This window comes from Anabrus simplex, chromosome 1, assembly GCF_040414725.1.
Source record: "Anabrus simplex isolate iqAnaSimp1 chromosome 1, ASM4041472v1, whole genome shotgun sequence".
Classification (NCBI taxonomy): domain Eukaryota; kingdom Metazoa; phylum Arthropoda; class Insecta; order Orthoptera; family Tettigoniidae; genus Anabrus; species Anabrus simplex.
The window spans coordinates 412,394,401-412,409,900 of NC_090265.1; the positions used below are offsets into that span (position 1 = coordinate 412,394,401).

Below are 15,500 nucleotides of genomic sequence, written 5' to 3' on the forward strand. Positions count from 1 at the left end.
CCCATCTATAACACGTATGTATATAAGTTGGCTGTATGGTTAGGATCACGCAGCTGTGAGCTTCCATTTGGAAGATAGTGGGTTTGAACCCTGCTGTTGACAGCCCTGAAGATTTTTTTCTGTGGTTTCCCAGGTTCACACCAGTCAAATTTTGGGGCTGTATTTTATTTAAGGCCACAGCCACTTCCTTCCCACTCCTAGCCCTTTCCTATCCCATCATTAACATAAGGCCTATCTGCATCGGTGCAACGTAATGAAAATTGTACAATTCTACATTTAACTTAAAATTAGGTAAAAGCAAATAATAATAATAATAATAATAATAATAATAATAAAAACCACAAACCTACTACGCTGGCATAGCGCACATGGCGCGTCCCAGGTGGTGGATAGGAGGGGTCCTAACCGGCTTGCTGGCGGACTTGAGCAAAATAAAATGGCTCTCGCGGACCTAACATACAACCCCCTGTGGGTGGGGGGTGCAGACGAAGAATACACCCACGGTATCCCTTGCCTGTCATCAGAGGCTGTTAAAAGGGGTGACCAAGGGACGATCGAATTAGAACCATGAGACTACTTGTAATTAGTACCATCACACAGGAAACACCATGGGTTAGTAGCGACAGTGTGTGAATCAGGGTGGGTTTTACAGTACTTGTAATTTGTGACACCATGGATCTGCCTTGCCTATCATTAGTACCCACTATGTGAGGAACACCATGGGATAGTAAGAGTCCCTGTGATTAGTACACTTATGTGAGGAACACCATAGGTTTGTGTTGCCTGTAAATGGTGTTGCATGTGAGAAAAGTCATAGGTCTGTGTTACATGTGCGCATTACATTACGTGTTGAGCCGTTATTGAAGTCCTCATTTAATTATCAAACGTATAAAGATTTTATTTTATTAAGTACTAGTAACTAGCAGGAATATCTACATTCAGCAGCACATGTTGCAATTTCTGCAGGGAGCTTGGAGTTCGGGTTTGTTTGCTCGCCAGCTAAGTTTAGGAGGAGGAATTTCGACATGACGTACACAAAGCAGAACAAGGGAATAATAGAACTCCCAACGACCAGACCAACGGTTTCAGGGGCCCAGCGAGAGGCTACAGGAGCTGGAAATATACGTTTGAAGTGAGCATCACAAACGCTATGTGTTGAACCAATGAAATGATGGAGCCACAGTCAATTTGGCTAGGCATTGGTCTATGTAAGTGATGGCCCCGATCGAGGATACAATGGCGTCATAGAGGACGAATTGATAAAAGCGATGAGCGCGTGGGCTAGCTACCCTGTTATTTGGCGAGATTCTGTGCAGATAACATCAAGAGAAGTATTATTTGTGCAAGTGCAGGTCAGAACTTACGTTTCTTGATCATGTGGGGACTTGAACTTGGGTTTAAGATGCTCAGTCTACATTTCAATTATTCAAGATGTTAAACTTTTGAGAATGGCTCTTATTTTTTAATTTATGGAGGAAAGAAGAGTTTCCAGACAGTCATTCAATGTTTAGTAGCTTGCCGGTGTAAATATATTTTACAAGGACATCAAATTCAGTAATTTCCAGTCCTGCATTTAAATGGGAAATATTTGACCTAGTTACAGAATTAGATAAGAGAAGTTGTTCCACAAATGAATGGGAACTGGTTTCACGGTCAGTGGAAATTACCCCGGCTGTAGTATTCTAGTAACTGGTGGGTTAATCTTGACCCAGTTTTCTACACCATGCATGAGGTGATGTTTTGAACAACATCCAGGCGCAGCAATGGAGACTACAAGATCACCACTTTAGCGCCAGAAGAATGGATACCCAAGGACTGATCCGGTTCTTTACTGAAGACACCACTTTTGATACGGCTGGCTAAAACGATAGGGTGTCTGCTGTCCGAAAGGCTGGCGGCGATAAGTCAACGAAATAGATGAGTACAGAATTATTGATGTAATTATGAGTGTGAACGTGTTTTAATGTTGCAAAGGGGGATAGTAGTTTTAATATTTAATTTCAGTAAATTTAGCTTTGTTTGGAAGGACAATGTCCTATTCAAAGTAAATGTTAGAAAGCTTGATAATGTAAATATAAATTGTAACGTAAATGTGGACTGATTGCATAAGGTCGCAGCTTGTTTTCTTACATTTTCATTCTGATTTATTGGCTGTGTGGCTAGCGTCATTTCTTTTACGAGTCAGTTTTTTTATTTTAGCCTCATTTATTTTGATTTGTTTTGCTTTGATGTTTGTAAATGTAAATAAGCATTCTAATTAAAAGTGTACGGAAACATGCCATCATGTTTTCTGGGATTCCTGACAAGATGTGTGAATGAGTATGTGTGAGATGGTGGAAGTTCGATCCACAAACTTTGATAGAATCATCTTCATGACCATTTGAATATCAGGATGAGTGTAAATCAGTGTTGATTCAAGAGTTCCTCGAACGCAGTTTCATATTTCAAGTTCCAAATATTAGAGTCCATTTTTCTGTAAAATTTTATTATTATTATTCATGCAAGTTCTTATGTTGTAAGATTGAAATATTTCAGTAACTTTCAGATGTTCAGACAAGATCGATTGTCTAGGTGGCAATTTCTTAGTTTCAGATTATGAAATTATTACAGAGTTCACCACTTTTTTTATTTGTGTTTAACTTAACGAGCGCTAGTGCTTTGATTTGTGACCAGTGCGGTTTTGTTTCTTTTCGTGCGATCGAATGTTAGATGACGTTATTTTATATTTGTATCAGTTTTTATGCAACTTTACGACATGTGGTATGGCTTAGTGTGATTTTGAGTAAGAGGACATGTTCCTCATTTGGAAAGGCCTGCATTTTCTTGTTTGTGTGACTTGCCTCGGGTAGGCTGTTGAGCAGCATGTGTTAAGGGTTGGACCCTGTGTGGTTTTAATATTTGCTGCCTTATTTTGGGAGACTGAATCCCCGCTTTGAGTCATTCCACCTTGTGTTGGCAAGGATGATATGTTTGTCTACTGAGGAGAGTTTATTTGAGCAGCCTATACTTCGTGATTCGTGTGACTGCGATTGTTGCAGTAGGCAAGATTTTTATATTGCAACATTTAGTTTGGATTTACCTTTGTGTTATAACCGCGCTGAGGAATATTTTTGTGTCATGTAATCGATTTCAGGAAGCAATGTTGAATTATGTGTCGAAAGGTAAAGCCTACTCTGTTATTTTTATGAATTTGTGTCATGTAATTTATTTTAGGAATCCACATTGATTTGTGCGTGTCATTATAAAGTCCACCAGTTGATTGCTTTTGTGTCGTATAATTTATTTTAGAAACCTATTTTGAATAGGATGTGTTGCCTAAGGTGTAAAATTATGTTTCCTTATATCTTCCATCGAGGCTTTGAGTAGAATGAGAGTTGCATGAATGCCGCATGCTTTCTTGGTGAGCCCTGGAAAATATGACGTGTTTTTGTGTCCTTGGTTGTATATATTTGCCATTCATGTGATTTTATTTTGTGCGGTTCCGATCCGCATTGTTTGTTGTGCTCATGAGATTGCTCATGATTCGAGGTGTATATACTCATATTTTGGTAGGATGTTTTACCACTCAGCGTGTTATATATTGTACAGTGAGATTAGTTTTTGTCTCCCCTTTGCGCATTAAATCACGTTTTAAGGTTAGGGACCCCTAATGAAATGTCAAGTGTGCAGGAAAGGAGAATGTACTCATCTACAGTTGGAAGTGTCAAGATTTGATTTGATACGTTAAGTATGTGTGTCGGCATACATTGTATATTTGTGATATATTTTTTATTCCCAAGATGGACTTTATCAAATTGAAAGAAAAATTCTGAGTCATGTAAAAATTTGGATCATTTGCTACTTTTTGCTAATTTTTTTCTATATTTTTCTTGTTTATTTTATAAACAGATTTTCCTCCAAAACGGACGTCATGCTTCGCCTTACTTTATCTATAGCTCTTAGTTCACCTCACCATGACCATATTAGTTATGTTCCCCATTATTCCAAGGTGTGTGTGTGTATTTTTAGGTCATTATTTTATCATAGTTCAGACTGAGCATGTCTGGGAGCGGCTGACTAGTCTGGGGCAAATTACCTTGATGGTAGAAACAAGGACACTGTGAGTGGTACCATAATGTGTGGAATACCACGAGTCTATGCTACTTTTGATTAGTACCGCAACATGACAAATATCATGGTTCTTTCCTAGCGATAAGTACCATTATGAGGGACCAATGACCTGGATTTTGGACCCCTTTAGACTACAACCATCATCAATTCAGTATTGTGCTTTAAAAGCAGTCCCTTGGTTAGTAATACTATTGTTTAATGCTAATTTCTGGGAATGTGGGGCATTGCGGGTTGGATCCACTGATTGTTTTAAATTCATATCCATCCATTCATTCTTCGTTATCACGTTTTGAATTCTGGTCAGTGGTTAATTTTGGACTTTTCAATTGTCATTACGTTTCGTCTCATTTCGTACCATTAGGGGCCAATGAGCTAGATGTTAGTCCCCTTTAAACAACAAGCATCTTCATCATCAATAATAAAAGTGCAACACAGTTTTGAAGCCTGTTACTGCAGTCATTTATTCAGAATATTTTTAAAAAATCATGGATTGTGTTATACATGAAACACTAGTATAAGGATGTAGAAAAAGGGCATATTATGGTGCTTAGCATATTGTAATTTCTTGTGTTTTCAAAATACGAACAGTAAATATTTTTTTAAAAAATTACTATGATAAACTAGATTTTAATAAATGTTCTGAATTAAAAATTAACAATTCTTCACCTTCTTATGAATTAAAATTTTGTAAACACATTTCTTCCATAAATGAAAGTATCTTTTTTATTTTTACACCAATTTGAAGTATGATTTGTTACAACTCCAGATGTATTTCTTTTAAGTTCAGTAGGAAGAGTCATAAATCATTTGGCAATAATTTGGAGTATGGTTTTTTTGCTATTGAATATAAAGAAACACATTTGTTACAACACCAGGCAAGTTGGCCATGCAGTTAGGGTCACATAGCTGTGAGCATGCATTCGGGAGATAGTGGGTTCGAATCCCACCATTGGCAACCCTGAAGATGGTTTTCTGTGGTTACACGTTGTTCTCACACTTGGCAAATGCTTTAGGTGTACCTTAATGATTTTGTTACAACTTTTTTGTTTGATTTATTAACAGGCTTCTGTATATTGAGATATTGTTTCATCCATTTCATACAGAGCATTATCATCTCATTTACATAGCATTTTCACATTTTCTTCTTTTTGGTATTTCTATGTTATTTGTTCAGATAATTTGTAAAAGCTACCTATAATTGGAGCGTGTCTCTGTTGGTGGCACATTTATTAAATAAATTAAACTAAATTAATAAATGATGGCCATTATCACTGTCTTCTCAATCCTAAAAAAGAAGAAGAAGAACTTTCAAATTTGATCCCTTGGTTTCATTAACCGAAGAATTGCCTTATACAGTACATATGATGAAAGTTAATGGCTGATATGAAATATCAATGCAATATATACAAAGCGCAATAAGTCTTACTAAGTATAAATATAACGGCTATTTGTAGCGATATACAATAATGACTTCTGGAACTGGAAGGGTCTGTTCTATCTATGTTGGAGTTGATTTGCACACGTGAGAGTAGTCTGTTCCATGAACATGTCTCAGACACTCTGTGAGAAGCAGACAGTATGAAGCAAGATGGTACAAGAGTTGGATTTATGAGGTAGTACAGTTCAAAGTGACTTCATTCAAAGGATTTCTAAAGTTATGTTAAAGAAAAGTAAAAAGAGAAGAAAAACAAGAAAAGGAAAATAAAGAAAATCTGTATTTCATTTATTTTTATATGGCAGAAGTTTGTTAACAAGTACCAGTAGTTCTGCTCCAGTTTTTATGAACTTTTGTGCCTATAGTACTAGTTGAAGTTCATTCAACAGTAGGGCCTAGTCATTGAAGTTGAAGAGATGAGAAAGTAAAACAGCAAAAAAATTGGTTCACTTTCATTAATATAGAGGTCTGTTCCTATACATGCATGTACTTAGCTATCATCTGAATGGAATTCGTCTGCTGAACGGTTACATTTCATCTCTAATTCTCTGGGAAAATGGTAGGCAAATAGGCAGGGCTTAGAGGATGATCAGACGTTCTGTTTCAATGAAGTGGGTGCTGCATATTCTGGAGTTTGTAATGGACTCCCGTACTGATCCACCAAGATAGAAACAATTAAAATAATACAGTTAATCAAACTGAATGACCAGTTTCAAGAATTGTAACACTTGAGAAATTATCTGATATATTTACACAAAACCACGTAATACATGCACCTACTTCTTGTAGTTTATGGCTGTATCCATAGTTTCCTTATTTCTATTTCTGTGCTACGTTTTGGGAATGTGTAAAACAGAACATCTTCTGTATACCTATGTCAGAAAAGTGCCATGACTGAGGTTGTAAAAAATAGAAAAGTTGCACTTACCAAGTAATGATCTTTGCTCCTGTTGAAGTAGTCCCCTTGGCTATCTATACACAATTGCCAGCATTTCTGGCAGTCTTGCAAGCAAGCAGGGAAATTGTCAACTGTGATGCGTGTAAGCTCATGTGTCACAGCCCGTTGGATGTCTGCGATATCTTGAAGCTTTCCTTTCAGTCGCAATTTCACTCTCAGAAAGAAGAAAAAATCACAAGGCGAGAGGTCAGGCAAATATGATGGATGTGGGACGACAGGATACATTTCTGGATGTCTGGCCAGATACTTGGTAACAGATAAAGCAGTGTGAGGTCTTGCATTTTCATGCAGTAAGAACCAGTCCTGTAACTGCCACAAATCAGGGTGGCGACGTCGAATTGCTTGTCGCAAACGTTTCAAGACTTCGATGTAAATGAGTTTGGTTCACTGTTTCACCTGGTGGAATATACTCATGGTGAACTAACCCGTTACTGTCAAAGAATGAGATCAACATTGTCTTTGTTCTTGAAGGTTGACGTTTGGCTTTCTTCAAGGCTGGTGATCCAGGACTCCGCCTTTCTGCACTTTGACACTTCGTGTGTGGGTCGTACTGGTAACACCAACTTTCATCCCCAGCAGTAATCTTTGTTGGAAATGTGGGATCACGTCTGGCTCTATCCAGTAGTTCCGCAGAAATTCTTCATCTTTCCTCTTTCTGGTCGTCTGTTAGGGTGTGCGGGATGAGTTTTGCGTTCAGTTTCCCTTTCCCTAAATCGTCAAGTCGTGACACACGTCATGATTCAAATTAAGCTCTTCTGATATTGCATGCAGTTACACAACGGTCTTCTTGTGATAACTGCCTTACACGCTCCGCATTTGCATTGGAATGTGCTGTCAGTTCTGGTGTATTTTTATGTGTTAGAACAACCCAGAACACAATGATAATTATTGCTTTTTCCTCTTTGTTTACCATTCCTTCTACACAACATTAACATCCATATGACTTCCAACTCTGTTTCACTAATACCTCTCCTGCGGTTAGTTCCAGAGCACAGTGCTTGTGTAGCTTGCATGGTTCCTATTGTACTTACTGTAACTTAGCCCATGCCAAGCATATTTTGGCGATAAACATGATCCTGACACAAACTGTGATCCATAAAATATTTTCAACGAAGTTTAAATTGCGTAAATGATTATTTTGTGATGAAATTGAAGTATCTTGACGCATAGGGAATCTCATGTAAACTTCCATCAAGCTAGTAAAATAATTGCTACAAACAGCTTGTGGATAGTGGTGGTCTAAAGGAGACATTTCTGGATGTCAGAGGTAAACTATCATGACATTTCCCTAACTTTACAAGAGAACAGAAAAAAGCTGCTGAGGCACATATTTTGCTATCTTTAAGGCAGGTCGAATTGACAGTTCTGACCCTGATACACTACAGTAACAGCCAATTCGATAAGAAGTGGGGCGGATGCCACATAAGCTAGCATCACATAGCTCATCTTCATCCTGTGAAACATACACGTACAATAGTGTACCCATAAGAAGACATGATGAAAACAAGTTACATACAAGTCGCAAAAACCTCAAAATCGTCTATTTTGTATTTACGATAGTTTACCTCCAGATTTCTACGTGAAGGCAATGGCGTGGCATGGAAACTTTCTGGGTGTTTTGCCAGTTCAGAACTGATACAGTCGAGGAGAAATTCTCTCAAGCATTCTACTTGCGTCTTACAGGGACAAAAAATCTTGTTTCCAAATACAGTATTCAGTATATAAAATTATATGAAGAATAATAGAATTATCAAGAATACCCGTAATAATAAATGTTGAAAAAAATTACCTGAAAATACTGTATTGAAGATCTGCCAGAAGTTATGTTGTGCGTACTTGCACTTCAGTCCAACTCGTAGATCCTTCTCCAAGAACACATCGAGTCGTGATAATTTTTCACTACGGTGGTTCTGTATACCATGATACATTAAAATTTCTTTTGAAATCTCCATATGATTTAGTCTTTTAATTCAGGGGTTGGTCTGCCATTTGAAGTGTTACTTTTCTCACTAAATATTTATGATCGTAAGGAATGGTTGGGACAAAAAAAGGCTATTGAGAACACAGTCACAATCAAAGGAGAATACTTCAACAGCCTATTTAAGAGCCATGCTTGGGAGTATAGGGGAAGGAAGAAATATACAGTTTGTCTTTGTGTCCAATGCATGACAACCAACTGCAGCACACACTCACCATGGCATTGAAGGCCACTGACACCCAGCCTGGGCGAGTTTGCGGTTGAAGCGCTGCAGGCAACATGTGACATGTGACACGTGACAGGCAGGAGCAATGAGCATGAAGAGCATTGTCTTTTGAGGTAAGCCTCTGCTTTGAATCAATTCCAGTGGTATGTTTTTTGGTCCATGTGCCTTTTTGAGCTTCAGCCTATTGAGTGAACTCCTGGTATGCTGGTGACATTGCCCCCTATAGCTTTAGGGGTTTTGTGGGACATTATGGACCAAGTCCTCTGTAGGAGTGAGCTTCAGTTTAAAAATAGTGGAGTAGTACTCCTCCAAGCACCTCAAGATATCCATGCTGTCAGCAATGATAGCATCGTCAGCTGTTCTTATGGTTCCTACTCAACAGATTTGGCCCACACAGCACTTTTATTCTTGATGAGAATGTTCGCAGGTTTCAGGCAACAGACAGCCTTTGAAGTTCGTAAGCGTTCGTTGCTTCGTTTCTCTTATATGCATGTGACATTTCCATTTACAATCTTGAAAATAAGCCTTATTCATGTAAAAAGGTGGATTTTGAAGAAGGCATAAATGGACTTCCCTTTTTACATTGATGAGACTCAAAATGTGTCTGCTCTTGTTCTCAGACCTGTCTTTCCTCATCATTTTCTTGAATCCAACTGTTTCCCCAGCTGACTCTAATAATCTTTTGGAGCATTGATCATATTTGCTCTATATCTTTTGTGTTTATTTGATTACTTGCCAGCCTACCAGAGATCATGTTAAGAAAGTCCACACCAATGCACTTACCTGAAAGTCTGTTCGTGACAAACTTCCATGTAACCACATTACAATGATGCATAGGAAGCTTTCAGCGGGCAAAAATTCCGAGTCATCATTTCAGAAGTTTATGGTTTTTCCTATGGTAAACAATTTTTTGTTGCATTCTTGGTGGTGAGAACGTCTTTATCATACTGCAGAGTGATGGTATAGTCTAGCATATGCCAGTGCTTAGAGCAGGAGTGGGTCCTTGTCCACTCAAACTAAGTATTAGTAATGAATAGCTCAGGGTCACACAGACTAAGAAGCAACAGTCTACTGACATTTCAATTACCAAGTCCTTGTTTGCCCATCACATTTTCTCAAACTTTGTTATCTCGTCCAGCTCTGGCATTGAAGTTGCCAAGTACTGACAGTTTGTCTGTAGATGATACTTTGGTATTGGTTGTGATTGACTGGTGTGGTCGTCGGCTGTTACTTGTTTCCAAGTATACAATTTCTCCAGTCTGCAGTCCTGTTTGTGCATGTAGTTCCGATGACTGAACAAGCCAATTCCAGCATGAAACGTGCATCCACACAAATGCACTCGATGGATGGGGAAGGGCAAGGCTGCATCTGATGGAGCAGGCATTTCTGTTGTTTAAACTTCTTGTGTCTGTGACGTTTGTGCTTGAACATTTTCGTCAGCAGTAAAAGGAGGATCAGTCAAGCCAAGCAGTCCTTGACAAGTGTGAGAACTGATTTTTGACATCTTCCTATGCATCTAAGGTGGAGGCATAGCTGGAGGTAAGAGTAACAAAACCATCTCTGGAGTGATATGTGTCATAATTCTTTCTCTGGCAGCAGTGAGTAAGTTTTAAATCATTTACTAGTTTTTTTCTTCACAGTAAATCTGCACTATGAATGGTGGCACACTCCTCCTCGTTTCCTTTTCAAAAGATGGTGTAGCCCAATCTAAACTCCACTCATTTTCCTTCACGATATAGTTTAGTTTCACTCAAGGTAGTAGCATTGAAGTTCAGTCAAGCAAGCTTGTGGGTGATGAGTGCTGTTGTTCTTTCAGGTCTGTCTGTGTCCTGTACATACAGCCAGGTGTGTTCTAATATTCCATGTCCCAATTACGGTTTTTCTTTGTAGACTTTTGACCGCTGGAGGATTGTGGTTACCCAGCCAGACTTCTGTTGTTTAGCTCTCCTTTTCTAGGACCTTCGTCGTGTAGCAGTGATGATCCTAAATAGACTTGCCCAGATACAGAGGCAAGAGTGTATTCCTGTCTCAAAAAGACTACCATCACACCAAATGTAGGTCCAGGCTAGGAGCTCCCAGTCTCACCTGAATCATACTCCCACCATCGCTGTTGGACTTGAAGGCAAGAGAATGAGATAACAGGAAGAAGTGCCATTGGCGTGAATTTTTAAAGATGGATCGTCACTTGCCGTAAGTGATGCACGCACTACGATCTGAGTGATACGCTATGGCGCACGTGGAATGAGTCGTGCAGGATTGAAAGAGATTGATTAACAGTCCCTCTGGCATCACCTCTTCTGCTTCAACATCCATACAAAACCAAGCAGTGAGTTCCTTCTCTGTCCATTTTTCCGTTGGGTCAAAATATAATGGCTTCAGGTATCATTTCCTCCATGAGATGGGCCATCACCCCACCTAAAGAAGCTCATTCATCCAAAGCCATTGGGCCCTTTTGGGGGTTAAGTTATTTACCACTGCTGACTCTCAGCATAAGTTGGTTAGCTGTATGGTCTGCCCTAGAATCTTGTCAGGATTACTCAGTCACACATGCTTTTAGCATGTAATAATTGAGGAATATGATTCTTTTTTACCATTGCATAATTGAGTTCCTCTTTTTTCCTAAGTGTCATGTCTGTCCTCCCATGTGAATATTGTATTGAGTATGTTCACTGTATGATCATTTCCTTCAAATTTTGTTATTTGCATTAATCTCTGACTCTTTTCTCTTGAATATAGATTGTATTGACATTTTACTTGTATGTTCCAGATTTTTGGGATACTGCAGGTCAGGAAATGTTTCAGTCAATGCATCCATCCTACTATCACCAAGCACATGCATGTGTATTGGTATTTGATGCCACTAGAAAGATAACTTACAAGAATCTGACTGTATGGTATCAGGAGTTACGACAGTACCGGCCTGATATACCAGTGCTTTGTGCTGCCAATAAGATTGATGGTAAAATATTGATTTTCACTTCATGTAATACACATTGTAAAAAGAAGTATACTGAACAATATCTGTAGAAATGCAATAGATTCCACATTTATGTTGATAGCATTACAAACATTCTACACCCTTTAGAATGGCAGAGAAAATCCTTATCCTGTAAAACCCTGTTAAGAAATTTTTGAAGGGACCACTCAAAAGTAACTTCTTAAGCAGGAAACTTCTTAAAAGGGGGTAATGCCTGAAAACTTATACCCTGAAATACATGTGAAACACATAGCCGGCAAGAGTTCCTTGTTTGTGAATGATACCAAAATAGGCTAATATATATACAGTTTAAGGGCTGCTAAAAGAAGAGCCACAGTGTATAAATTTGATTACCATGACATGTATTTTTAGAGATTAAAATAATTGAACATACTGCACTATAAAAATATTTGGTAAATGAAGGGAACATAATTAACTTTATGCAACCTTGCACAAGAGATAAGAAGAGCCGTGTGGTTAGGGGCGCGCTGCTGTGAGGTTGCATCCGGGAGATATTGGGTTTGGGTTTGAACCCCACTGTCGGCAGTCCTGAAGATGGTTTTCCGAGGTTTCCCATTTTTACACCAGGCAAATGCTGGGGCTGTACCTTAAGGCCACGGTCACTTCTTTCCCACTCCTTGGCCTTTCCTATCCCATCATCTCCATAAGACCTATCTGTGTCAGTGCAATGTAAAACAGATTGTAAAAAAAGAGATAAAAAGAAATACTAAGAACATTAAAAGGCTGGATAGCAGGTTTGAAGTTAATTACAGAAATGAGTCATTGAAAAGTTTTGGGGATATTATATGTGGGTGATACAGGTGCACTGGCAGTAGCAACGCTGTCTTCAGTGTACATGTCAACGCAAACATTTTCTTTCCGTGAGAATTTTATTTCGTGGCTCCTTGTCCTCATGCTAAGTTCTAAAAATGCAATGTAATAATTACGAGTGATGATCATACGAGCTAAGTATTGTATTAAGGTAAAAATAAAAAGAATGTTTACTTTTATGCCAACACATGGCGTGATGTGTAGTGGAAGAGAGAATATGGTGTTCTTTTTTTTTTTTTTTGCCTTTGTGGAGGGGCGTTACTATTCTACCAATATTAGTATCGTACTTTTTATTCATTATTTGCAATTTTGGTATATAATGCGCCTGCAGATAATAAGAGTTATGACTTTTTTTTATCGATTGCTTATCATTACTGCTTTCCTTATCTCTGGGTTTGACATTGTCTGACCAATATTGCCAATATCGAATGGTATTATTGTATTATTATCGTAGCATTGAAATAGTTTGTGACTTGAGTATCAATATCAAAATATCATCTCAAATGTGGTATCGCGCAATGGTTGTGTGCGTGAAAGAAAGCTGGTATTGAGTGTTGTCACAGCATGACATCGTGTAGCCTTGGCAAGCATGGGCTAGCTAGGTGATGTCAGGGACTCGCCGTAAGTGCACGAATGGTCAAATACAGAATGGAACTTGCGCGGAGACGGGAGAGTTCTAACTATGAGCTGCATTGCACAAACGTTTTATACGTCAAGAGGCTATAAAATCTGAACTATTCAACCAGGAAAATCTGTTTATACCAGAACACTTTAAACGGGAAAAGTACACATATTAATGTGTCCAATCAAGGAATGAGAACATAACACGTCTTACATGGGAAAAATGATGCGGGAACTTCTTAGCAGAGTTTTTGCAACTAAAAGGGGGAAATCTGCAGCGACTCTCAACTTGGGAGTGTGGGTTGGCGATCACGGGTCCTCCAGCTGAGTTTGGCATTACTTCCACTACTTGTACCAGCCTTCTTACTTTCATCTTTCCTCTCTGACCTCCCATGGCCAACTTTGTTCTATTGTAATCCTGATGATATTAGGTTTGTAACGTCTAGAGAGTATTTCATTTTCATGCTTTTCAGGGCCTTTCCTCTTCTTTTGCTGACACTTACTTCTTTGAAGGTTCAGAGTTCTACCTTCTTCCTTTCTGATTAGTGTTTGGAGAGGATGATTGCCTAGTTGTACTTCCTCTTAAAACACAATCTCTACCACCACCAGACTAATTGCAAAATTAAAGTAGTTGAACACCAGGCAACCTAATGCCCTTTCCTGCACCTCCACACAGTACATTTTAACCTACAACGTTTTTAGCATCCGGGGGTACTTATCTCATCATATTTGAGACACACTAAGGGCACCAGAATGTCCCTTCTCTCCTGCCCCTCTCTTATGCCAACCTCTTCATGGGAAAACTTGAGAAAGATTTCCTCATTACTGAATTTCTCTTCCCCCCCTAGTCTGGTGGCTCATTGATAACTTTCTCCTGTGGCACCATGAATCAACCTTACTTGACACATTGTTGCACCGTCTCAACTCTAATTGCAGATCTCTCACCACTTCTTTTACTTCCTTGACAGTGACCACCTCCGTGATGGCAGAAGCCATACCTTTGTGCACATCAAACTCACCGAACATTTGCAATACCTGTCTCCACTAACTGTTTTTGTAAAACGATCATTACCATCCAGGCTGAATTTGTTGAACTTGTAAAGCCCATGCCTTCTATGATGACAACCTGAGGAAGCCTTCCACTCCTAGGGTTTACCACTTCCAGTTGGTTATTTCCTGAGCCATGAACATGCTCTTCAGTTGCACCAAACAGTCATAACCACATATCATCCTGCTCTCAAAATCAAACATATTTTAAAACATTCATTTTTCTCTCCTCACCGTATCATACAGATTATCTTCCAGAAAGCCCCAATGTCACATTCAGTTCATAGATTATAAACTTCATTCAGTTGCCAACCAAAACTCGGGAAACATTTTCACTCATTATGAGCGACATCAACCCCCACCCCTTGTTGTTCTTTCCCCCCTTTTTATTTTGTATTTATTAATTCACAGCATATTCCATTACATCAGAAGTAATAGTGCATGCTTTGTTTGAAACTTCAAAATATTGTTTGCATAGATAAACATGCATAATTAATCCTATCTATTTTAATTAGCATTACAAAGTATTCTATATTACTCTAGAAACTGTCTTAATCTATTATTTACATACACTAACATTTAATAATCTGATCTACTACTGTCTAAATCAATCTAAGTTGAAAACAGATTCTTTCATAAAATATGGTACATCATTAATTTAACTTTGTCAAATGTCCACTTTCCTTACTTCTGATTAGAACCTGGATTTCCATGCAAATGCATGTTTTTAAATAAGCTGGTTACCCTTCTCAAACTTTGTACAAATATTCGTTTTATGACTTAACGATTCCAAATAACCGTTCTTTTTCCCTGCATGTTTGCATGTTTTGGCCTTTTTAGGAGAAAATGTATGCATAATGCATATTTTGAAGATTCTTTGGCCATGCGGTTATGAGTGCGCAGCTGTGAGCTCGCATCCGGGAGATAGTGGGTTCAAACCGCACTGTCGACAGCCCTGAAGATGGTTTTCCGTGGTTTCCAATTTTCACACCAGGCAAATGCTGGGGCTGTACCTTAATTAAGGCCACGGCCGCTTCCTTCCCATTCCTAGGCCTTTCCTATCCCATCGTCGCCATAAGACTATCTGTGTCAGTGTGACATAAAGCAAAATAGCGAAGATTCTTTGGATTTAATAGTGAATATTTGGATGTTTATATTGCAGAATACGACTTTTCTATTGACTTGGGTGCATATTTAATATTAACTTGCATGATAGTGCCTTTTATGAATGTTGGTTTACCAAATTTGGGACCGTTTTTCTACATTATACAGTATGTCTATTATTGAGAGATGGACAGAATGTATTGCTAGCAACCT

The 15,500-nt window shown here is 38.7% G+C and overlaps 1 protein-coding gene across 2 annotated transcripts in view; it reads left to right on the plus strand.

Moving 5' to 3' along the window:
* The window catches only part of LOC136866705 (rab-like protein 2A), a 99,966-nt gene that overhangs the window by 18,374 nt on the left and 66,092 nt on the right, over positions 1 to 15,500 (plus strand). For both annotated transcript variants that reach the window (XM_067143828.2, XM_067143821.2), the window contains exon 3: positions 11,475 to 11,666. In XM_067143828.2, coding sequence (XP_066999929.2) covers positions 11,475 to 11,666 — 192 coding nt within the window. The remainder of the gene's footprint in view (positions 1 to 11,474; positions 11,667 to 15,500) is intronic.